The sequence below is a fragment of the Aphelocoma coerulescens genome, chromosome 4 (genome assembly GCF_041296385.1).
Source record: "Aphelocoma coerulescens isolate FSJ_1873_10779 chromosome 4, UR_Acoe_1.0, whole genome shotgun sequence".
NCBI classification, from domain to species: Eukaryota; Metazoa; Chordata; class Aves; order Passeriformes; family Corvidae; genus Aphelocoma; species Aphelocoma coerulescens.
Genome location: NC_091017.1, coordinates 13,450,302 through 13,475,723, shown reverse-complemented (window position 1 = coordinate 13,475,723; position 25,422 = coordinate 13,450,302). Strand labels below are relative to the sequence as shown.

Below are 25,422 nucleotides of genomic sequence, written 5' to 3'. Positions count from 1 at the left end.
CACCTGTGACCAAGCATTTTCTGGCTCATTTTCCCTCAGCTACCTCCTTGGAAGGAGGAAAGTTAATCCCAGAGACTGAATGGAGATGGGATAGGTCTGAACTTCAAGCAAGTGAAGGGGGGGCAGTTGAAGTACTTTGGTTTGAGACTAAGCTCAGAATGTTTCTATGCTGCTTTGCAAAATTGATTCATACCTTTTCCCTTCCTCTGATAATCAGAGACTTTTTATCTCCCTCCACCTAAACATTCTCTTGCAAACTTCCTAAGAAATTCCAGATTTACTATGGGTCCAGTAGACATCACACTGGGTACCATCTCATCCCCAAGTTACAGACACACATTTCAAAGCCTCCTTTGTCCACAGCTTTTTGGTGAATGCTGAAATATATCAGTTCTTTTTGATCTACAAAGCCAGTAATAATAACAATAAAAATTTACATTCTTTCTTCTTTTAGGTTTCAGAGAACTCATGTATTAGGTTTGTGTAGCAAGGTGGCTTCAGTGAGAAGCTGCCAAAAGCTTCCCTTATGTCTGATGGAGCCAATGCCAGCCAGCCAAAGTAAAGCCCATCAGCAGTGGTAGCAGCGCCTCTGGGATAAGAGATTTAAGACAGGAAAAAAACCTCAACTACACAATTGCAGCTAGAGAGAAGAGTGAGAATGTGTGAGTGAAACAACACTGAGCACCAAGGTCAGTGAAGAAGGAGAGGGAGGAAGAGGAACCAGGTCAGTGTTCCCTTACATGGTTTGTTCAGAAAATTAGCAGAAACCAATTCATACTTGGGTTTTTGCAAGGCTGTGTGGAACTACTGCAATGGCAATCCTCTCCTAAATTATACCAAGTACAATGACATTTTTTATGGGGGGGGGGTTAATGTATTCCACTTCAAATGATGCAATACTTTCAAAAGAATTCAGCTCTTCAGATTTCAGTATCTTAACTAATCTTGGTGCTGTCATGTTATTTTCAATAAGCAGGCAAGTAAGTGGTAAACAGTTACCGATCATTTAGATGTCAAACCAAGCAAATTTTATCAGCATTACAGCAACCATCTAGTTCCTTCAAGAACATGTAACAGAAGTTTTTAACTGTCAATTCAGATACCAGCTGCCACATAATAATTTTTTAAGTATTTAGTCACAGAAAGAAACATCAAGGATGAATCTAGCTTCACTGATTGAACTGGAGTTGCAGTATAAGTTTCTTTGGTGTATGCCACACACTCTTCTATTTTGTAAGCAAGTAGAGAACACCTCAGACACTTAAAAAGATAAAATAAACTGGGTAAAAAGAAAGAAAAACAAACATCACAGTAACTTGTGAAATACTTAAGGTAATGATTATTCAACTATACACCATTTGTCCAAATAAATAACTGCAAATTGACTTAACTCTGTAAATCCTTTAATACAAAAATGTGTAAATGGACCGACCAGTATCTTGGCTTTTACTTGTTTCTGCAGGTAGGTTTGTTCCTCATTTTTCATGGAGTGTTGCTTCTCTAAATTATTTCACATCAGATGTGCACTCTATTTTAGGACAACACAGATAACAAAACCAGTGTACAGAAAAGCAAGGAACATCATCCGAGGGTAAAAAAAAAAATTCTGAATTTAAGGATAAACAAACCTGACCACTTAATTAATGGGCAATGCTAACTAAGTCTTATGACACATATCAAAGTATTTAAATTCAGGTACTTAGCATAAGTAATTAATGACGGGATTCTGGACTACATAATTACTGAGTATTAACACTCTTAAAGCCAAATTAAGAGCAGTGTTTCTCTGTTGTCCAACATAACTTATGTTGTTCTTCAAGAAATCTGTCATGTCCAACTGGTTAAAATTGTTAGTTACATGAGCATGTAATGAAACCATCAAAATCTTTGAAAGAAACTTCATTCCTTGCCAGTATTTGTCTTCAAGCTTTCTCATTCATGTCATGCTAAAGAAGCAGTGCCAAGGAAGTTGTTGGCTGAACTGGTTTGGTGACTTCTCATCTGCCTGGCTGCTGTGGCTCTTGAAGGTGCCAAAAGGAAGGTGCAAGATGGATTTGGATCACTGAATTTCAGAAAAAGGGGCAATTCTGCTCTTGCCAAGATGTATACCTCCCTTTTTTTCCCCTGGCATCTCACTGAAACACGGTAACTGTGCCTTTTTTAGGGCACTGTTACATTAAAATATCAGCTGCAATCAAATGTTTGTTGGCTTTCCATTTATGTTAGTAACACTGGCTCAGCTGAGTGTAGTCTCCTAAGTCATATTCAAAGAGCTGTTTTTCTTCTCAGCTTTATCATTGCCAGCTTTGTTATTGTAGGAAATTTAATAACTTCTTCGGAGTTTTCATTCTTAAACCTTTTCTATTTTCATTCCACTGGAATATAGCAGACATTGAAATTCTTATACATTTATCTGTGTAGTGACGCGGTTTCCACATTTAGAAACAAGCCGCTCTATTAATTAGCTAGTTAGACTTAACAAACTATGGACTGGTTAGTCTATCACTGAACTTTGTTACAATAACAGAATAATTAATCTGCCACAGTGTTAACAAATAGTTCCAGGATGAGAATATAATTGTTCTTGCACAATCAAGGTATGGTCTTGTGGGAAGTAGGTCCTGTCAAACAAAGCTTGCTTCTATTTTGGCAGTGTGAAAGCTTTGGTCAATAGAAATAGTAGGGTTGGTGTCATATGTCTGGATTTTGCCGAAGAAATTTTAATTGTAATGACAGATTGTATATAAAATTAACTTGGTCATAACATCTGGGTGTAAAACAAACCCACAGAGATATTGGAGAATAAGGGGATAATAGTGCATGGGAAAGTTGGTAAGAGTCCCTGTATAATTTTAATATTCTACATGATCAATTCCATGCTAAAGAAACTTTATGACAATTTTTCTAAATGACATAGGGATTGACAAGATAGTAAATAGTGATGTAAGGACTCGGATCACTATACTATAGCTTAGTGCTTATGTCAATAAACCAGACATAAGGCAAAGGGTGTCAGTTAAAACCAAAATAGGGATCACTGGTTTGGAAAGTTTTTCAGAGTGAGGATTTTGGATAAAAGGCTCAATGTGTTCCCAGTGCAGTGCTGTGTCAAAAAAAAAAAGAGGATTCAGACATAATGCCTCCAAACTAGCAAATACTTTGCTTCTGTCAAAACAAAACCAAAACTGGTAAATCTCTGTTAACATACAGAGTCCACCTCTGACACCTACACTCCAGAAATTATCAGAGTTCAAAGGATGGTATAGACATGAAGGAGAGCTGGAAACTGTGAGTCATCCAACACACCTCAGGAAGCAGGGCAGTCCACAAAAAGGTGTGTGGGCTGTGGACAGGCACCTGCCTGACCCATGGGGAGCCTGGAACACCAGTAGGGCTTTATAAAGAGTAAAGGGGTCAATATGACACCTAAGGGGAGTTAAATATAGGGAAACACTTTTTACCAGTCCAAGTTGTCCATTTGTCATGAAAGAACAGCAGAACTTCACAACAAAAAAAAGCCTAAGAAAGCTATCATTCACAATGAGAAAAAAAGTCATAAGTGGCATACAGAAGAACAGCTGTCATCATTTTAGAGACTTTAAAAAAAATGCATCTCAGAATACGAAGCTTTTTTATTTAACCTTCCTTGGAAAGGTAGATTCCTCATCCAGACTGCAAGCTTGGAGTCAGTTTGTTTCTCCTGAATATATACACCTGTTCTTTCAACCTAAGTAAGGTGTGCATTTCTCAAAGATAATCTTTCAAACTTTTGATGTTTTATATTTGCTCCTAGTCAACTGAATGGCTGTCTTGAACCACTAGCAAATGCCAGTTGGCTGTGTCTAATGAAGACATCCATTGTAAGAAGGTCTTCTGGGGAATAAATGATAAAATGCCTTCTTTATTGCATCTTTTTCCTTCTTAAGTAATATTAATGTCCATTAGTATGATGATATTACAGAGAATGGTTGTCGTTCTAGAATCATGTTTATTTTCTTCCCTGGGAGGTTTATAATATGTTATGTGAAATAGCTCCTCAGTTTGTGTTGATATCTGCTCCTGATTTCTTTTTTTTTTCAAAATTGAATGACATATGTTGTAGTTCTAAATCTAATGGCATAGAGAACTTTAAACAGCCCCATTCAGTGTTAAAACCACACTGAGGTTCCAACCTTGTACATTTTTTTCAACAAAATATTATAAAACTTGCAGGGGCAAATATTCTTTTATTTCCATTTCAGATTTTAAAATAATTCAGGGGACTGACCAGAAGTGCATTACTTTGTTCCTGTCATGGTTTGACACTGGCCAAACACCAGGCACCCACAAAAGCCACTTATGTTCCCCTGCCACAGCTGGACAGAGGAGAGAAAAAAATTTAATGATGGGTTCATGAGTTAAGGACCGGGAGAAAACACTCCAAAGGCAAAACAGGCTCAGCTCAGAGGCACAAAATGAATTTATTACTAACAGGGTCAGAGGAGGATAATGAGAAGTAAAATAAGCCCTTAAAAAAACACCTTTTTTCCCCAAACCCCTCCCTCCTTCCCACCGACAGGGGGACAGGGGGGTGGCAGTTTTGGTCAGTTTGTCACCTGAGTTCTTCTGCTGCTGCTGAGGGAGAGAAGTCCTTCCCCTGTGAGACCGTGGGGTGACTCCCACGGGACACAGTTCTCTGTGAACTTCTCCAGCGTGGGTCCACTCTCACGAGCAGCAGTCCTCCCAAAACTGCTGCAATGTGAATTCCCCCCATGGGCAAACAGTCCTCCCAAAACTGCTGCGCCGTGGCTCTCTCTTTCCACGGGGTGCAGTGCTCCAAGGACAGGCTGCTCCAGCCTGGAAGCAGGGCCCTCTCTCTCCACCGGGTCTCCCACTGGATCACAGCCTCCTCCAGGCATCCACCCGCTCCGGCACGGGCACCTCTCCCACGGGCTGCGGGTGGATCTCTGCATCCCCCGTGGATCCCCATGGGCTGCAGGGGCACAGCTGCTGCACCATGGGCTGCAGGGAAATCTCAGCTCCGGCACCTGGAGCACCTCCTCCCCCTCCTTCTCCACTGACTTTGGTGTCACCATGTTGTTTCCCCTCATATGTTCTCACCTCCTCCCCTTCTCTGACTAGAAAAAAACTGTGCCCCACTTCGTTTTGATTTTCTTCTTAAATATGTCATCACAGAGGCGTTACCAACCTCTCTCATTGGCCCAGTTCTGGCCAGCAGCATGTCCATATTTCAGAGCCATCAGAGATTGGCTCTGTTGGACATGGTGGAAGCTTCCAGCAGCTTCTGACAGAAGCCACCTCTGTGCCCCTCCCTACCAAAAACCAGGTCCTTTTGAGTTGGCAAAACCAACTCAGTTCCCAAACTACAAGATGAAAAATAAACATTTGAAACTTTATGACTGAGCATGAAGACTCAAAAAAAAAACCACCAAAAAAACACAAAAAAACCCCAAAACACACAAGTGTTTTGCATGAGGGATAAAGATATGTGATGAGCATGCAGGAAAAAAATATTTACATTGGCTTCAACAAAAAGTCAGCCATGACAGCACAATACCTATTTTACATTGCAGTGAAAGCAGATCAGGTTTCCATTTAGAAGTGCCTTGATACTATCTATAATGCAGCAGCAAAAAGACACAATGCACCCTCATTTTCGATGCCATTTACTTGAGTGATGACATTTCATTTCTTTCGAGTTTTATTCAAATGTTCTACAATGCTTAATGGAAGATAAATATGAAAGATATTACAAATTATGCTTTTCTTTATGCCAGTAATATGTCACCCTCCTTGCATATAAAACTGCCTAATTGGCACTAATAGTTTTCAGCACTTAGAGTTTTCCATTCATATCAGTCTGTACCCACTGCTGAAAAGCAGGTTAGAAGTGGGAAGCAGGAGTGCCCAGCTTCTGATAAAGTTTTTTTCCTGCTTGAGGACAAGTGCACGGTTCACAAAGAAAATTAACTTCATCACTGCTTTCAACTACAGTAGAGTATCCTGTGCACAGGAACCTTGTGTGTCCTGCCTTTACTAAAGGAAGTTACTTGGAATTTTTGCCACTACTAGGCCAGGCTAGAATTTAACTCTCAAAGTACTTAGCATATAGTTTTTAGCTACACCTGGTTTAAAAAACAACAAAACAAAACAAATTGACGTTTCTTCTCAAAGCTATAAGAAGCTTTCTTGTTCAAAAATTTTCCTTAAAAATACTACACCTAAAAATCCCCTTGAGAGCGAGGTCATTTCAACAGTACTAAAATTCAAAATAATCCCACTCTGTGATAAATTCAGAAATGGTGAAGAGGCTCTTCTGCATTTCCATTCAAGGTGCAGCTGCCCTCCTCAGCAATGATGATGAACATTCTCCACGGTGCAGTGGAACTGAGAGCAGAAGAACTGGCAATTTTTAAGTGCACATCAGGGACAGTCACCTCCCTCTCCTGAACTTTTTACCTACACAGTAAAAACCACATGACTGCTACCTCAGATGAAAAGTCATTTCTCCCAGGACCGTGTCTCTGTCTCCACATGATAGACTGTGGGTACCAGCTCCATGCCAGCACTAGTTGACAAAAGGCTAGACTCTACTATAAAGTATAGCCTGCATGAGCAGTTTGTGCCCAGAACGTGGCTTTGTCTTTGGGGCTTAATTTAGCCTTATCAACATCTTTAATAAAACAAAGATGCCTATCTGATTGGAAAGTAACGTTTTACACCTAAAGGGAGGTCAGTGTGTCTAGTCCTTTCCTGACAACTTGGAAATCAAATAGCATTCAGAGCTGCAAGGGTAGAAAATCTGTTATCTATACACACTAGTGTTCCCTTTGAGTGTGCTTTATTCTAGGGCTCTTCAGGTCCTCAAAAATTACCCAGACCTTTAGCAGTAAGCACAATGTGGTCTTCAGCAGCAGAGGTGAACTTCAAGCATGATGTGGGCATGGCAGAGAACAGGCACAGAAAAGGGGTGTGGTAAGAGGGCAGTGTCACCTCCCCTTGTGGATGGCTTCCTTCCAGGTTGAGACCAGAGCCTGCTCTTCCTTTTAACATTCAATTTTACAAAATTGTCTGAGCCACAGGATGAGAAAGCCAAATCTTTCAAGGCAGGCTGTTAAAAGGGGAATCTTAGAATGGTTTGGGCTGGATGGGACCTTAAAGATCATCTCATTCCAACCCCCTGCCATGGGCAGGGACACCTCCCACTAGACCAGCACCATCCCGCCTGGTCTTGAATGCTTTAAGGGATGAGGCATCCACAGCTTCTCTGGGCAACCTGTGCCCAGTGCCTCTCCACCCTCCTACTGAAGAATTTATTCCTGGTATCTAATCTACACCTGCCCACTTGCAGTTTGAAGCCATCACTCCTTGTCCTATCAAAACGTCCCTCTCCAGCTCTCTTGTAGCCCGTTCAGGTACTGGAAGGTGCTGTCAGGTCTTCCCGAGCCTTCTCTTCTCCAGGATGAGCAACCAGAACTCTCTCAGACTGTGTGCAGAGGAGGCTGGGGACCCCAGAGCTGAATGCAGCACTTCAGGCGGAGTCTCACCAGAGCAGAGGGACAGTATCGCCTCCCTCACCTGCTGCCCACGGTGCTTTGGATGCAGCCCAGGACACGTTTGGCTTTCTGGGGTGCGAGCGCGCATTGCCGGCTCGGGTCCAGCTTGTGGTCTCCCGGCAGCCCGAGTCCTCCGAGGCAGGGCGGCTCTCGGTCCGCGGCTCTTGCCCGCAGTGTCCCTGCGGAGCGATGCCGGGCGCGGCCTTGCCGCCGGTGTGCCCGTGCCCGCGCTCAGGTGCGGGGGCGCGGAGCGTGCTCCCCGCGGGGCGGGCGGAGCGATCGGCGGCGCGCACGGCGCGGGTGCGCGGCCGTCCCGCGGGCTTTGTGCGAGAGGGAGCGCGGAGCGTGCGGGGCCGGGCCGGCGCTGATGTCACCGCTGCGGCGGGAGCTGCCGCCGCCCCGGGCCGCAGCAGCCGCCCCTCCGCGCCCGGCGGAGCGCGGATAGGCGGCGGAGGCTGCGGGGGCATGCGGCTGCTGCCTCCGCCCGGTGCCCGCCGGTGCCCGCGGGGCTGCGCTGTCTGCCGCGGCGGCCGGGCATGGTGGCGCCTGATGCGGGCGGTGCGTGCGTGAGCCACCCCTTAGCCCGCCGGGCCCGCCTTTGTCCGCGCCGGGAGCATGTGGGTGAACCCCGAGGAGGTGCTGCTGGCGAACGCGCTGTGGGTGACGGAGCGGGCCAACCCCTACTTCATCCTGCAGAGGAGGAAGGGGCACGGCGGCGATGGTGGCGGCGGGGGACTGGCGGGTAAGGGCGGTGGCAGCGGGGCCGGGGCGGGGCTCTCGGCGGTTCCCGGGGTGCGGGGTCCCTCAGGGGCCGGGGGGCGGCTGCAGCGGCGCTCCCCGATCCTGCCGCCCGCCCGAGCTAAGGCGCGTGGAATGCGCCAAGATTCCCACGAGGATTTACGCGCTGGAGCCTTGTGTGGGAGACCGATGGCTCCGTACGTCAGGGTGTGACTTGCCCCAGGTTCAGAGAAAATTTTGTTGCTGAACCTTTAGCACGGTTTCCCTAAAATAAGACAATGTTGTAATTCAGAAATTTACGAAGAGAACAGATTTGCTTCGGCTTCTCCCTATTCTCCAGATGTCCTTGGGAAGTGTGTTCCCTGAGTGCTTTGTTTCCGAATGCTGGCAGCTGGAGACGCTTTTGTAGAGATTTGGATCATACTCATGTAGGTTTTAATAATACTGTGCATATACATTCATCGAGGTCTTCCACCGTTTCTTAGGCAACATTTAGGTATTTATATGAGATTGGAGATGCAGAACCCAATGGTGTTTCCACTGGTACTTGAATTGGTACAGAATAAGCAAGCTCATTCTCCTGAAACCTGTGCTTTCGTCTTCACACACTTCCATGACAACTAGTACTTCCGACTAAGCGAACTAAACATATGTGCTGCATCTGTGTTTGGTTCAAGGTCCTGTACATGTTTGCTGTGAGATTAAGTGTTTCTTCAGCCCTCCAGTGCTCTATGGACTTGTAAACAGTTCTAAACTAAGGCACCGCTGTGAAGTGTGTTTTCATGTAGTCTGCTGAGATCTTGTGTCAGTGTTGTGTGTTGATAAACTACCTAATTCTTGTGTGGGAAGTGACCAACAGCCGCTCCACATTGGTTGTAGTTTTAAAAAAAAATATATATAATCTTTGAAGTGTGGACAGGATTGGCAAATCCATAAAAAATGTGTCTTGCCTCAAAAGTTCACCCCTGCTTTGCTTACTGAAAAATTCTTCTCAGGCTCTCCTTTAATGGATTACCCCCTGGCCTCTCAAGGTCTGACAAGGCGCTCTTCTACCTTTCTGACTTTATTATCTTTGAATTAGAGATGGTTTGAGATAGCCATCCATTTTCCAGTCATTTCTCAGTTACTGGGGAAACATTTTGAGAGTTTAGGGTTCTGTTCTTCAACCTGTTTGCACAGTGCATGCATACCAATACTCCATATTCCACATGCAGTTGTATGTGGAATAGTCTGATTGGTGAAACCACTTTACAGATGGAGAAAACACTTTTGGAAGATTTTGTCCTTGAATGGAAGTAGTATTCATAAATGTGCACTCCGTTTTTTGTGGAGGCCGGATAAGCTTTCAGCATTTGGTAGAAGTTCAGAATAGAGAAATAGTTATTTGTTTCTGCATTACCCCTTCCCTTCTGGAATTTAAATATTTGTGCACTGTATCCATTATTTTAGTATGTGAGTGAGGTCTGTATAGTGAGTATTATTTAGAAGGTGAAATTCTCCACATATTTTGAAATCTGCTTTCCACGTAGCTCTTACTAGTGCCTGCGCTTTACCTGGAACTGCAGCTGCTGTGGCATTGATGTAGTAGCAACAAGTCCATTTCCAGGGGTTTTGTTTGTTTGCACAGAAAAGGGCTGGTAAAAAGTTGTAGCTTTTTTCGGTATGTTGCCAAAACCTTAACTAATCAATCCCATGTGACTAACTAATTTATTAGAGTTGGCAGTATTTAAAGGAATGTATGGGAACTTACTAGACCATGTGCTAAAATGTCAAGGGTTTATGACACAGTGGTCAACAAAAAGTGTGATAGGGATGGATGGATGGATGGATGGATGGATGGATGGATGGATGGATGGATGGATGGAGTCTCCAAGCCACTCCCAACTTGACAGGCACAGTAATAAGTAGAACTTAGGTTTATTTGTTTTTCATGGAAATACTGGAATTTTCTACTAGTACTTTTAACAGCTGTTGTCTGCCAGTTGAGGGACAAGGAAGGTGGAGAAAGCTAGTGGATTGTTCTTGGTAGGAAAGACTAGGTATTAAAAGACCTAGCTGATCTTGAGCTAAAGAATAAATAAATCTGCTGACATGGTACACAGGAGATGTAATTTGTAGTAATTGCAGCATTTAGGATGACCCTTTGGAAGGCCTCTACATGATACTGATCTTGTGAAGAAGGTGGAGGTTACCTAGGCAAAAGTAAACAGGGAAAAAAAGAACCTTCGGTGTGGTGGGTTGGTTTTTTTTCCTTAATTTCACTTTCTGTAGTGACATAATGCTGAAATTTGCTCAGATATAATCTAAGCAGTTAGCCACCCATGAATATGGTGTAAAATTTGGCCTGGTTGCTCTGTGGGAAACCAATTTCTATGTCCTTGAAGTTGACTAGAGATATTGTATACAAGATTTTTAACTGTGCTAGGGATGATTTCAATTCATATTTGCAAGAGAGGATGTAAATACAGCTGTCCTTTTTTTTTTGTGATCTAACTTTTGCTGACTTCTACTCCCTCATTATTGACTCTTGAAGTCATTTGTCTTGAATTGTAGAATGAGAATTTACTTTCAGATTGATGAGACTGTGGGTTTGATGACATTAGATGGCTTCACCATGTAACTTAAGTAGTGGCTACGCAATGAGAAGCATCGATTCTCTGGCATTTCCCTCAAATCTAGGTTTGCCATGAAACTGTCATCAGCAAACTCGTCAGAGTTAAGTGTAATGCCCTTCTCTCCATCTGTGATCATGGCAGACTTCTTTTGGCATGTCTCAGTCCAAAACCGAGTATTTTATGTATCCTTGGGGATGGGTGAAAGTACTCCTTGTTGGGTTTTTGTTGGAGCAGAGGAACAGTACTCTAGTTACCTGTTCTCCTGGATCCACTCTGAGTGCCCCAACGCTTTGCAGGAAAAGGAGTATCAGTCACTTTGGGGGAAGGGGTGGAAAATCCACCCTTTCTACACTGGTTCTCTCCTCTTGGCCTTGGTTTATGTAGCAGTTGAACAGAGAAGCTCTCTTATTTAAATACTCCACTATATTGTGTTGTAACAAGTTAGGAGAATGATGATGATCTTTTAATGTGTTAGGGCAGTGCTGATCAGTGAGTCCATAGAAGTCATCTCTGCTAACAAGGTGTATTTGGTCAGTAGTTTACTTCAGAGACACAGGTTTTCTAATAAGCAGTGTGGATACATTTTTATACTGAATTGGGGTCTGGACTCATTTAAATTATTGTGTCTATGTCAGTAGTAGTCACATCAGTAGGACTTTTCTTTGTAAGCATGCCTTAATTGAAGGGTTGTTTGGGTTTTATTTTTCTTTTTAACAAAAGGAAAATAGGAAAGATTGTAAATTGGATTTTAAATTGGATTTTCATAGCTGTTTTGCAGACTCACATTATCTTGCATCATTGCATTAATCTTCCAGGACAAGACCAAAAAAAGTACTTTTCTGCTTTAAAAGTGTTTGATGGTTGATGAACTTGCTCTGCAATTAAATTGTTTCATGCTTTGAACATAATGCCATTTTGAACATAATGCCATTTTGAACATAATGCCATTTTGCTTCTGTGTGACCCTTGATCAGGTGTTTCATCTTCCTTTTGTTCACCAACAAGGAAGAAAGTATTTTCTTTCCTCATATTCTTCTTGCTTCCCTGGGCAGCCTGGTAGTTTGGCCTGTATGAAATAATTCCTTCTCCAGAGGAATGTGGTGTATTTATTTACACAGCAGCCTGCATCAGCTGAAGCAGAGGCATTTGGACAGAACATGAACCCAGATCTCTGCCATCATTTGGGCACTGTGCCCTGTATGACAGTATTTCTTTTATGGATGTAAAGATCATGAACGTCATAAACTTTATAAACAGCTAAAAGGCTTGTGTTATTAAGTGTATCTTTCATTCAAAAGCAACAAGTAGGTTTAAAAACGTCTCTTAACTGCGTGCTGCTGCGCTGTGATAATGTTTGCAAAACTCTTCTAGTTGGAGATATTATAGTAAGGATCTATTGTGTCTGGTGATTGATGGCAGAGCAATGTATTCACTTAGAGCTTACAGGAAGGGAGACTGAGGGCGTGGTACAATTAGCTGGTGGCTACTGTGCTCCTTTTTGCCTGTGTACATTTTTGTGTGTGAAGTGGAGATGAAATTCTAAGTAACTTTGTTTAAAATGTTTTTGTGAGATCTTTGAATTCCAAGGGAAATAAGTTGTTCTTAGCTAGCAAGAACTGTTTTTAGGAGTGAATTGTTTTGCAGATAGGGTATATATGCTTACAGCTGGGACAGTGCCTATGTGAGAGATGCAGTAGGAGTTGTAAGTCCGTGCAATGTTGCCAAGGATGATTCAAATGTTTAAGTAGAAGAGAGCAGATGGAAATTTGCTGACTTGTGGTGATAAAAGGATCTGATGAACTACTTCTCCCCAGATATTTTGGCAGAAGAAGTTGTCATTTAATTTCCACACTGGAAAGGCAAAAAGGAGAGGTTCTGAGCTTTGCTGGCTGATGCGACATATCAACGCCAGATCTAATATAATTTTTAATACTGTGACAATGTTCTAACTTGAAAGACTTTTCTGCAGCCTTGCGGGACAACACAATTAATAGCTCACATTTGGAGCCAAGATTCTGTCTTGCTTGCAGCCTGTCAGTTCAGAGAGTTGAGGAAGACATTGATTGAAAACCTGTTTTTGCTTAAGATTTAGAAAAGCTTTTTGGCCTGAACAAAGAATGGTCCGTGTTTTAACAAACTTGACACTTTCTGCCCTTGTTGGCTCAAGTAGTTGGAATTTTGCGTGTCAGACTTGAGTAGAAAGCATGTGCTTTCTGATACTTGAAATACAATGTTTATCAAAATGGATGCAATTAGCATAATGGGTAGGGGTGGGCAGCCTGTCTGTCAGCTTTCCATGATTGTTTTGGCCCACAGAGTGGAAGTTAGTCTCTTATGCTCTGCTGTCATTTGTCAGTACACCAAATCTGCTCTGATGCTCCTTAGGATCTGCTGTGGGTGTGTTTGCCTCTCCGCACCAGTGCACTTCCACTTCAAGGAACATGCAGATGTCCAGGGCTGAACTGCTGTTTGATTCCCCAGACTGACTCACAGTCTTTCTGAATTCCCAGATGTTTTCCCAGTTCCTCAGCTGGAAGGTGTCTTGCTTCCTGTCTAATGCTTGTCTCCATCTCCAGCTTTTGCAGCAGGGCACTGTTGGCTCTAGAGACACAGTGCCTGAGATGTTTCTTGGTGTAGCTTTGCCTTCTCTCCTCTAATGCTTCTTGGTCAAAGACTTTTCCTTGAATGATACTTCATCTCCTATGCTGTGAGTAGTGTGGCCCATCAAGGCTGCTGAGCTGAGCTGCCTTTTGCCATTTTTGCCTTTCAAATAATGTTACTGTTTGACATGTGGAATTCCAGGGTGGCCTGCTATTTCTCCTGAGATCTCTGTTTGTAGGAAACCCTGTTGGTAATGTTGCACAGGATCACAAGACAGTAAGCAATCAATGTTTAGGCTACTTACTAATTTTCTGCATTATACTGGAGTTTGTGTTGCTTACAGGGTTTTTGTTACTGTTCTTCGGTCCCACACTGAAAGGTGTAGAAGTAGCACTTCTTCACATCAGTTTCCATATTTCCATCATTCCACTGTCCAGTTACGCATCCCTGTAAGAGAATGTCATATTTCACAGAGGTTTGGGCCCTTGATAGTTTCAATTAGATTCCTGCAGAACTAAAAAAGGTTTCACAAAGTGTGCTAGCATATACTCAAATGTCTTTGGAACTTAGTTTAAACATGTGTATTCTCATGTGGTATTTCTTCTTGTAAATACTTGGTACAGGTTGAATCTACTTGGTTTTATCCTTCACAGTATCACACTTCATATGGCTTTTCCTGTAACAGAAAGGAGTTGTCTCTGCCATTGACTTTGCTAAAGCATGATGATACAATGTGTATGAAGAGCCCTGAGCATTTGACTGAAATCTTGCTTTTCTTTATCTTGTTGACTACTAAGCATACTTCTGTTGTCTGATTAATGTTGATATTCAGAAATTACATTTGCATTTGGACTTTAAATCTGGTGCTTAGGTGACCTTAGGTTCTAGAGGACTTCTTCCAAATATTTCCATTTGTTTTCTTTCCAAAGGAAAGACTGTGTTTTCTGTGCTGGATTTGTGATTATTTTTTCCTGAAGTTTCCAGATAGATAAATCTCAGTTTCAGCTCATTTTTAATGTTTTGGATTTTACTGTTCTTTCCTCACAGTCTGTCTTGTTCTTCCCCTGTGCTTTTTCCAGTATTTTATCAGTCACAGTTACTGGGATCTTCTGTTCAGCATTGTTCATTTCCCTGGTAAAGTGCCTCCTCTGATAGCTTATTGAAATCTGATCTGTCTGCAGGTATTCAGACAGAACTATGAGAATTTAAAATTCTCTTTTTCTGAAACTATTTCAACATGCTTCAGGACCGTTCCTTCTGAGTTCAAGCTGAGTTTACTGTGCCCACTTTAGTCCTCAATCGATTTATTTGACTAGATTCAGTTTACAGTAATTTTTCTTAGGTTAGCAGTGGTGATGTTGGGATTTGTTGGTGGGTTTTTTTTCTTAATTTGCTCATACTTACTTGATTTGTTCTTTCATCTTACACAGCTTGTCTGAATCTTATGTTGGTGCAGATACAGATTTAAATTTTCCTGTTGGATGAAATCTTTTAAATTTGCTTATGCTACTCTGACGGAATGGAATACTTAAAAATAATTAGTTGTGAGTAAAGTTCAGTGACTTCTCTGCTGTTTTGGTCTGTGATATTTGATTATGCTTTTCTTAAGTGTTTTTTACAAACTTATGAGTAATTGTTTACATCACACCTAGAAGGCATTTGTTAACTCCATCTATATTTTTTTCACTGTTTCTCCATAATTTCATATAGTCTGGCGTGATTGATCTGTAGTATAAATTTTTTTTCAGTAGTGTGAGATAATTTGTTTGGGGTTTTGTCAAAAGATCAGTTTTCTTTGTGTTGTAAGCTTTCACATACTTGTAGCTGTGGCATGTCCCGTTAGTGATCATCTCTTTCGGTGAGCTTCAGCTTAGCAGAAGAAGTTACAAAAAGTTGTAAAAGCTGAAAGTCTAAACCCAACCAGATTTAGGTTCAAGTTAAGGTACAGATTTTTTTACAGGGATGGTCATGAGATGTTTGTACACATTAACAAGTACAGCTGATCCCTTTTAAATTAACATATTTGGAAGATAATCTGATTCAATCACAATTGTTAAACTTGAAGGGCAGATGAAAGCTTGATTGTTTGTTGCTGCTTTATCCCTTGGTAATTGAGCCAGATATCACACTGGCCCTTCCCAAGCTTTTTCTTTAAATATTAGTGGTTAGGTTTTCAGTCTCCTCTCATTTGTGCTCATCAGCCTGCAGACAGAGAAAGTTAAGTACTGGCTTTGCTGCTTTTCTTGCTGAATGTCAGTAGAGTGACAATTCTTCCTCAAAATCAGTTTCACTGAACGTGTTTGAAAACTCCTGTGCAAAGAAAAGGGTGGCTGGACAAATCAGTGCTCTATTGAACTGTGTTGGTAGGAAGAGAGAGCAGCAAAGGCAGACATTGAGGAAAACTTAACAAATCCTAATTTCTTAAGAAATGCATATATTTAAGAAATATATGTAATTATTAATTTCTTAGTTAATTTAAAAATATTAATTGCCTTAAGTTCAGAGGAAGAATTTGGTTTTCTTGATACCACATTAGATGCCCATATAAGCCACATAGGAAGACAGTTAGGAAATAAGTCTTTAGAAGTCATTTTACCTTCATTTATATGAATGAACACCTATTAAAAAAGTATTGCCCTTCATAAAGTTTTAAGGGTGGTGTTCACAATGAAAAGGTTATATTCTTACTTTTGTGGGTATTTCTGCCAGTATTGAAAGTTGAACACTCTAATTATTTTTGTGTGGTGTATAGTATTTCCCATTTATATAGGCTTTCCCATGAAATTAAATCAAATAGAATTGACCCTCCCTTTTAAAAGGATTTGTCCATAGTATTACCTGTGGAGTTCAGATTGTTCCTCTAGATTGAGTTTTGACAGACAAGTAATGGGATGACCTCATCCTGTAATAACAAATGAGAGAGCTAATCACATGAACTGCCTTGAGAAAGAATGGAAGAGTAACGATTCATTATTGTTACGGTGAAAAACAATCCCTTGTGCTGTATGTTTTAGTCATGTGTTGTTATGAGTTATTGTTTTTATAGCTCAGGAAGTAACACGTAAACTTTAGGAAGAGTTTATTAATTGTCCATTAAATCAATATAAAACTGAATGCTCAGAGTGCAAATATGGCTTAAATCAACCATATTGATTGAAGCTTTCTTGAAAATCAGCTGACATACACAATCTAAATAGGTGCCGTGGGTGTTTCAGGTTTATGACCGGAACTCATTATGTATCCATCTTACTTTAGTGGAAAGAGGAGTCATCAGCGCGCTTTAAATACTGGGGACCTTTTAAGCAGTATGTTTCTGATTCAGTGTTGGAATGTTACAGTGCCTGTTTTGAAAAGTTCTTGTAAGTGACACATGTGACATTCCAAGTTTTCCTGGTTGCAGGAAATACAAATAGGCTGCTGACGTCCATGAGACTGAGCGATAGCTCATGAGCATGACTCCAAGAGTCACAGTCTGACCTGTATTATATCACACCTCTTTGTGGTGTATGATTTTGTATTTGCTCTGTGTGCTAAAAACGTGTATGCTCTTTGTTTAGACATTTTTAGATAAAAATCTTCTAACAAAAGGTGTTTTGAGGTATGGATTCATGTCGATCTGGGAGGAGGACATGACAGGGCAGGGCTCTTCTCCCAGGAGCCATGTGAATAACATATGTTTGTACTCTGGCAAACTGGGGGAAGGGAGGGCACAGCAGTCAGTGGCAGCAACTGCAGGGTGACGTCCTTCAGCTCGAGGCAAGGTGTGACACAGGTTGCCTGTGTCACTGAAGAATGGATGTGTCACAGGTCGCTGGTGTGTGCTGAAAGCACCTGTGCTCTGAGGTTAGAGCTGACTAGGAAGCATCACTGTGATGCCATCCCAAGCTTTTTGGTGGTGCTTGCTGTGCAACAAAGCCATGGCTGCTGGTAATTCTTAAGCTTTGAAGTGTCATTATAATTCATTGGCTTCAGTGTTTTATTAGGGTGCACTAAAGGTAATATATAATCCAGATCCTCACTCTTGAATATGTAATCCAATTTACTTTGAACAGGTAAAACACAAAGGCTCTCAAATATAATCTTGCTGTGAGGGGGACTGTAGAAGGATGATAAAGACTACTTAATCTTTGTGGTTTTAAATGAAAACATAGCTTTCTGTGGAAGAGGGTTAGTGTATGTCATAAGAAAATCCTTTGCTAATGAAGAGTTTGTTCATGTGTACAGTGCATAAACTTGCTTTTCCTTTAAAAACACCAGTAATTGATGTTTTACAAAGACACTTGCAAATTATTATGAAAGATAAAGAATAATCACTAGTTACATTTTAAAAGAAAGAAAAGAGAGAGAAATATTCCTGCAGCAAAGATCTGTGCCATGGATGTCCAAATAGTCACAGATATTGTGACTTACGACAGGTTTTGAGTCCATGTACTCTTAGGTGTGTGTGCTTTCAGTGGCAACTTAAAATGTACCAGCTTGATTCTACAGGTCATTGCTTGATTTCATTACTGTTTGTGGACAGTTTGTAATCAGTCTGGACTGTAAGCCATCTGGAATACTGGTCTCCAAGGAGCAAGGACTGCAGTGGTGCTTGGAGAATCTCAACTGGCTGAAGCTATTGGCTTAGTTTTCAAACCAAGATGACCTACCTTTCTGAAAAATACCCTTTGGTGAGATAGGAATAATTTGTTAAGGGGGTCTGTGTTATGGAGGAGGTCAGGCTTCATGTGGTCATAATCCCTTCTAGCAAAAAACACAGGTTGAAAATTGGTTACTGTTGTAAGGATACAAGTAGAGCACATCGTAAATTAATTAATGAATAAAGACTACTAATCTGTACTTTCTGCAAGTGTTATAGGCTCCCCCTCCAATTTATGACTAAATGTGAGCCGCCACTGAATGTGGTCAGATAAGTAAAGCATAGTGTGATTTCTTCCTTCAGCACAAGGTGCATCAGGTAACTGAACCCCTTTTTCAGTAATTCCCTCTAGTGCATTGTATGTCCTTCCAGTAATGTGATGCAAGACCAATTGCCCAGGCCCCCCAGCCAGTTGTGGCTTTGTATTCCCTGGCTCCAGATATTATATATCATTATTTTTCCTCTGCTAATGCCTATGTTTTACAGAAAAGAAAGAGAATAGTGATAAATCTTCTGGACCTTCACTGTAGAATTCAAGTTTGCAAAACACTGACTTTATTAAAAAGTTGTATCAAGCAAAGTGAAGGCATTAGCCCTCCCTTTTCCACTCCTGCCCCCATGGATAGGTATGGTTGCTCTACAAATCTGGCATGTGTATGTGATGGGACTGTTCCTACACATATGGTTACTCATGCTTGCGTGCCTTCAGGATTGGGGCTCCCATCGATTAGCCAGATGCTAATCCTACAAATTATGCCATGTGCTTTAAACCTTTTCTCATGAAAACCTCTTGTTTCAACATGGCTCGCAGATTTAGTATTCTTACACTGGAAATTTCTCCCCTTATTTCATTATGCAGTCAGAATGCATATGAAATGCTGATGAAATAATGGGAAAAAATTTGCAATCAGTGTAGTCATGTGATTTGATGCCTGGGTAATTCACTGGCTCTTGCCCAAGGGCCAGTCTAATCTGAGGAGTATGATTCTTTGTTGCCTGTTCTGTTTCTATAGAAATTCAGTTATGTAATCGTGTCTGAAAAGGTACTTGCTACGTGAAGAATTAATGAACTAATGAACAGTATTAAATGCTCTAATTTTTTTTTTTTTTTTTTTTTAATTTTCACTTTTATTTCATGTAGAAAATCCTCAAACAGATTATCAGTATGAACTGCTGTGATTTCATTCTGGTTGCATCACATGTCTGCATTGCAAAAAAACCCAACCAAACAACAAATACCCAAACCCAAAACAACCAACACTGACCTAACAACACAAGAAGGAACAGTTCATGAAGGAGAGCAAGCAGGCGTAGCTGCATGGTTGCACAAGTTTTCATGTTATGAAAACACATAATTTTTTTTTTAATATCACGCATATCGTCTGTCAAAACAGCAATTGCATGATACAAGTCAAATGTTACTGATAAACTGTCAGTTGCAATTATCTTGGCAAGCTCGGATTTGAATTTCCATGCAATCTTCTGGAATTCTGTCAATTTTCTTCCTTTAACCTCACTATGTGATTATTTTTTCAACGTGTTTAAATTTCTGAAAAGCCCTTGACCAACTCCTACTTACTGCACCATTGGAAAGTAGTCTTTGTTTTCTTTTCCTTTCCTACCTCCCATCTGTTGTTTCAGTTAATGCTGGCTTCTCTCTTTTGTTGGTGTTTTTTTTTTTCATAGTGCTCTTCACATTTCTTAAATGCATTGCTCTGTCTTACAGTGTTTGGTGGCACAGGAGGATGTTCCTCCTCTGTCTACCACATCCAGGGGAGAAGAAAGTAGGATGGAAGGTCCTTTGAGCATGATGTTGCTGTACAAGTCAGTAGGTTTGTTCTGACTTCCTGATCTTACCTGCATATCCCAATTTTTACAGCGCTGCAAGAGCTAGGGGCAGAATTGTTTGGCAGGATCGCCCACATGCCAATGAATTTGGAAATACAGCAGGAGGAAAGAAGCAAGCATATTTTTAAAGAATACAGGGAATGAACAGTTTCTGTATCTCAGAGAAGATTGCATTTGGCCAGCATACAACTTTATTTAGATATTACATCATGCCTATTGCATATTTATTACTGTCAGTAGTCATGTGAAGTTGAAAAGCACAAAGAAAATATTCTTGCTGTATTTGCAGCAAACCCAGATGATGAACAAAGTGTAATGTCTGGCTTAGTCCGCACTCCAGTTGAGCCATACTGGCAGCTTTAAGTGTTTGAGGATTTTGCCCTTGGTTGAAGTGACATGTGTCTTCTGGGCCAGGGCCATACTACATTTGTGTAGCTCGGAGAGAAAAAAATAATTAAAGGTACATTTTAACCTACTTCATTCTCCTGAGTTTGGAAGGAGCCAGGGTGTATCTAGAAGGGCTGGTGGAGAATTGTTCAGAGGCAGCTTGTCAGTGTACAACCAGTAATCAGATTGTGTGAGAGATGAGAGGCAACTAAAGCTAGTGAGACTTACGTATATTGGGATATTTTACATATTTTGTGTTTGGATCTTATAATTGTCAGACAGCTTTGTAGCATACCTTACTAATGGCCTGATGTTGTGCCCAAGTTGTTTCTCATGTATTTCAGAATTCTTGGATTAAGAAGTGGTGCATGTTAATTCATTGAGCAGAAGGAGATTACAGTTGATCCAACCTGAGAAGATCTGTATAAAACAAAATACGAATAAAAGACATAGAATGGGGGAAATACAAAATCACTGATAGGTGGGGTATTTCTTAGTTTCAGTTTAGATTTGAGGGACCTACTGAGACAGAAAAAGGGTAGTGCTTTTATATCTTTATGATGCACAGCACAAATCTGAAAGAAGAACAGCAAGGGAAGCAGTATTCTGTATACCAGTTACGACAGAGCAAAATGAGGAACTAATAAAACTATGACAGTAAAAGATGAAAACATGAGACTTGAAAGGAGAAGAGAGCTTTTAACAGGAGTGTTTTAAATTTTTTTTGGAGCATGCAGTTTATTTCAGCTGTTTAAAAAAAAACCCCTTTTTTCTACCCCAATAAATATTTCCACCAAAAAAAAAATCCCTGAAAGTTCATCTATTTGTTGTTTATATATTTCAGGTTTTTTTCAAACAATTGAAACAATCTGCTGAGACTTTCAACGTGAGAGTTTAAATCTGACATCTCTGCAGGGGAGATGAAAATTCTTTGTGGAGATGAAAAGGGAGAAAACTTTTACATAGTTTAAAAATAAATAGGTCCTTCTTGGAGAGAGTTTGGGGGGTTAGAGTTTTGTTTTATGTGTAGTTTATTATAAAAATAGGATCTAGACTATGTGGAAATATAGTTAAGAATTATTGGTAGCTTTTGGTATGCAGCTGTTGGTGGCTCCCTCAGGAGCAAAGAATTTTCAAAGCTACTTCTGGAAAACAGTATGGCTTTGTCTTTCCTCAGTATCCTTTCATCTGAAAAACAGCTTGACTCTGAGGCATTTTGATCCTTCCTACCCTAAATAATCAGACTGTTGCACAATTATTTTTGCTGGACGTCTTTAGTTTTACTTATCTGACATTTGAGTTTCGAACCCTTATAGGGTGTATTGTCTGGGGTTTCTTGTTGGTGTTGGAGGAGGGTTTGTAGTTGGTAGGTTTTTTACTGCTCAGGGCTCCAGCAGTATATGAAACACAGAAAAGAACTAAATAACTTTTAAACATGATTTTATAACACAACTAACTTTTGCTTTGCTTCAATTTGCCCATCTTTGTGCTAGCATTGATGTACATCAAAGAGTTGAAGTCTTGTTTAAACTGAAGATGTTTCCCTGTTAAATCACTCTTCCTCTTTACAACATGAGACAACAAGCGTGAGAATGAATATATAGATCTGCATTTTGCTGTGGAAGGTGAAATGGAATGAGGAGGGGCTGCAGAGCCTCCTCCTGTGGGATCTTGGATTTTCCATCACTGTACGTTCATCAGAATTTCCTCTTCCATAGGTCTCCTTGTGGGTACTCTTGATGTCGTGTTGGACTCCAGTGCCAGAGTGGCACCATATCGAATACTCTACCAAGCACCAGACTCCTTGGTCTACTGGACTATTGCCTGTGGTAAGGACAAATACACTGACATGTGGATTTTTATTTTTCCTGGATACTGTGTCACAACTTGGTCTACTGGACTATTGCCTGTGGTAAGGACAAATACACTGACATGGATTTTTATTCTTCCTGGATACTGTGTCACAGCTAAGAGAGCATCCTTCCTGCTGAGCACAGTCATCTCAGGACAAATAAATGGGTCAGGATGAAAACCTGTTGTAGTGATAAAATTCAGATGTTCCAGAGTTTCTGATAGTCAGACCTTGAATGCCAGCATGGGGGTGTGTGTTATGCACAATGACTGAATGAAACCAGAAATGGCCATGGAGCTGGGACAGAAACATCTGTTATTTCCCACTTTTCTTCTGCCAAAGATGTTCCCAAACCAGCAGTACCCATTCCTCCTTCTTGCATGCTCTTCTCCATATCCAGGGCTCACTCCTACAGCACTTCTGAAGTGATGGCAGCATTCCTGGGTGATGGGGTGTCTCTAAAGAGGTTGCTGGGAGGAGTACTTGGATTATAGCAACCTAGTTACCCAGACAGGGCACCTGGCTTCCCTTGCAATGGTAACCAGGAAGAAAGTGCAGCCCCAGCACTCACGTGAATACTAAATAGCAAGCAGTGTGACATTTCCTTTCTCTCCTGCAGGTTAATACCATCTAAATCCCTGGGATGCCCTACCTCCTGGATGTTTATTTCAGGCAGTGTATGGTCTTTCTAAATATAATGTACTTAGAATTCAGCAAGGTGGTAGCTAGGCTAAAGTTAACTACAGAAGTGTATGTTCTTACAGAGATGGAATAACACAAGAGTTTTGGTCTTTAATGCTCCAGCTTGGACAGATCTAGCAGTGAGAGAGCTCATTTTGTCATTATAGTAGTGAAAACAATTGAGTTGATATTTTTGTACATCAAATAGGATTTTCGCATGTATCAGATCCTGCACTAAATGCTTATTTCTGTGGTCAGGTACCTGTTGCGGGTAGCATAAAACAGAATGCAATTAGTCTCTGGTTTTGTCTGCTGTCTCTGAAAATAGTGTTTGGAGTTAAATGCAGAAGATCCAGGTCATTTAGCTTTGACTAGCCAAGCTTGTCAGGTCAGATCATTGGTTTGGTAGTATTGCTTTTCAGTCTTAGCAAATGGAAACTTTTCAGTGCAGCTCCTCCAGCTCAAAAGTTCCACTGCCAACAACATTTTTGGCAACAGCCAAAATTCTGTTCATTTGAAGAAAATTGAGAAGAGAGAACAAATGAGAAGTGCATACATACCTATCATCTCTTTAATGGCCTGGTAACCTCCAGCACCCTCAGTGCTGCCTGACATTCAAAAATGCTGGTTAATGAAGCTATTGCTTCTTCTGGCCTAACTGTGCCACTTCATTAGTGCCCATTCTCCCAATAAAATTTGACATTTAGATTATTTGGATGACTTTTCCTCCAGACAAATACCCTCTTGGAAAGGGAAGAGAAGGAGGAATAGATGAAGGTTTGCTATAGATCTAATAATTTTAGTTCAAAGCAGGCTCTGTTCTTAGGAGCATATGATTTCTGTGTCTGACAAGGTGATATCAAAGTGTCGCGTTCTGAATCCAATCAGAAGTTTTTCTAATAGCTCTTATTAGCACAAGTATTTTTTACTGGTTTTGGTAGTATCAGACCTGAAAGAAGGCATCACTTCAAACAATCTTTTTCCTTCTACACCCGTTAATACCAACTCCCTGAAGATTTAAAAATTCATATAACATAATTTACCCTTAGTGACAACTAATACTAAAACCAGATATTAATGAAGTTGTCAGTATTAAGAAGGTTGTTTCCAAATCTGTATTTAATGGCATGCTTTGTACTGTCATCTACTCTGCTGTGACCATATGTAATGCGTGTCAGCTTTCCATGGATCTCAGAAGAGAAAGAAGGGTAAAAGTACTTGCTTGTATGTTTATTTATTTTCATCCAGATGTCAATGCACAGCAACTAGTAACCACCTCCATCCCATAGACTTGAAAGGGGGCAGCTGAGGACACAAGTTTTCTTGTTGTTTGCAGACTCTCTTCCAAAGAAAATAGCGCAATCACAAAGCTCTCAACAAAATAGTGTTTCTTCAAAGACCCTTATACAGTGCATATATTCAGAATTTATTTTTAAGACTTTGGAAATAGGCCATGTGACTTCTCTTTAGGTTTTTTTGCATGACACCTATAGATAATGACTGTAGTTTTATACCTACAGTGTGTCCTCAAGCAGGGGCATAAAATGGAAAGCAGAGTTATGAGTTATGGCCTCAGAATAAATAAATGTACCATACATGTAGAAATTTATGATGCTGCTGAACTGTAAGAATTTTGTTTCTCTTCTGAGAAAGATATTGTGGGTTTTATGTAGAAGTACAGTGCTCTGTCTAAATTTAAGCTAGTATTAATAATCATGCTCTTCAATTATGAATCTTAGCCTTAATTGAAGTTGCTAATGTAGTTAATGTATATATCTGTGATTCCATTTTTGTGGAGTGTTCCTTGAACTTTTAGTCTCCTAATACCTGGTTGATAGCTTAGTTATTTTTGTTAAATTAAAAGACTGCATTAGCATAGTCTTGTCACCTGAGGGGAATAGTGTGGATCAAACAGGGAGGTAAAATTTTATGGAGAGCAAATAATTTTTTTATACAACTTTGAAGCTGAGCAGCCCAGTGCTCCCTAAGGTTCTGCGCTGTGGTTATTTTATGAATTTGCAACTAAAGCAATTCTTTCTGAACTGATAAAGGGTTGTTAAAATTATACCGGTTACTAAGGGCTTTGGCTGCATTTAGCTATGCAACTCTGATTTGTCCTGCATTGTCCCTCCCTGTTCCCTAAGGGTAGACTGCTGGTTAATTGGTACCTGTAATCTCTTATTTTTACAGAAATCTGTCTTTTTCTCTGCCTTCAATAAATAAATAATCTTCAGTAGGTAGCTGTACAGAGTGACTCAAAGAAATGTGATTGTTTCATGATTTGTTCATGACATTTGGTCTTGCTCAGTACAAGACTATTCTGAGGGTGAAAGTAATCCAAGGGGGTTTGTCTGCTCTAAAATGACTGTTTAGACAGATTTGTTTATAATTAGATTTCAAGGTGAATTTTCATGGATATTAACTCTACTGATCTAGGCCATATGAGAATTCTGGCTGGTAGATCTGAAGCCTTATAGCTCTGGAAAGAAGTCTTGTTAACAGCCC

At 40.7% G+C, this 25,422-nt stretch overlaps 1 protein-coding gene across 2 annotated transcripts in view; it reads left to right on the top strand.

Moving 5' to 3' along the window:
• The first annotated feature begins 7,904 nt into the window (after nt 1-7,904).
• TBC1D9 (TBC1 domain family member 9) overlaps nt 7,905-25,422 on the top strand; it is a 48,918-nt gene continuing 31,400 nt past the window's right edge. For both annotated transcript variants that reach the window (XM_069012718.1, XM_069012717.1), the window contains exons 1-2: nt 7,905-8,298; nt 22,103-22,213. In XM_069012718.1, the coding sequence (XP_068868819.1) occupies nt 8,172-8,298; nt 22,103-22,213 (238 nt within the window). In that variant the 5' untranslated portion in view covers nt 7,905-8,171. The remainder of the gene's footprint in view (nt 8,299-22,102; nt 22,214-25,422) is intronic.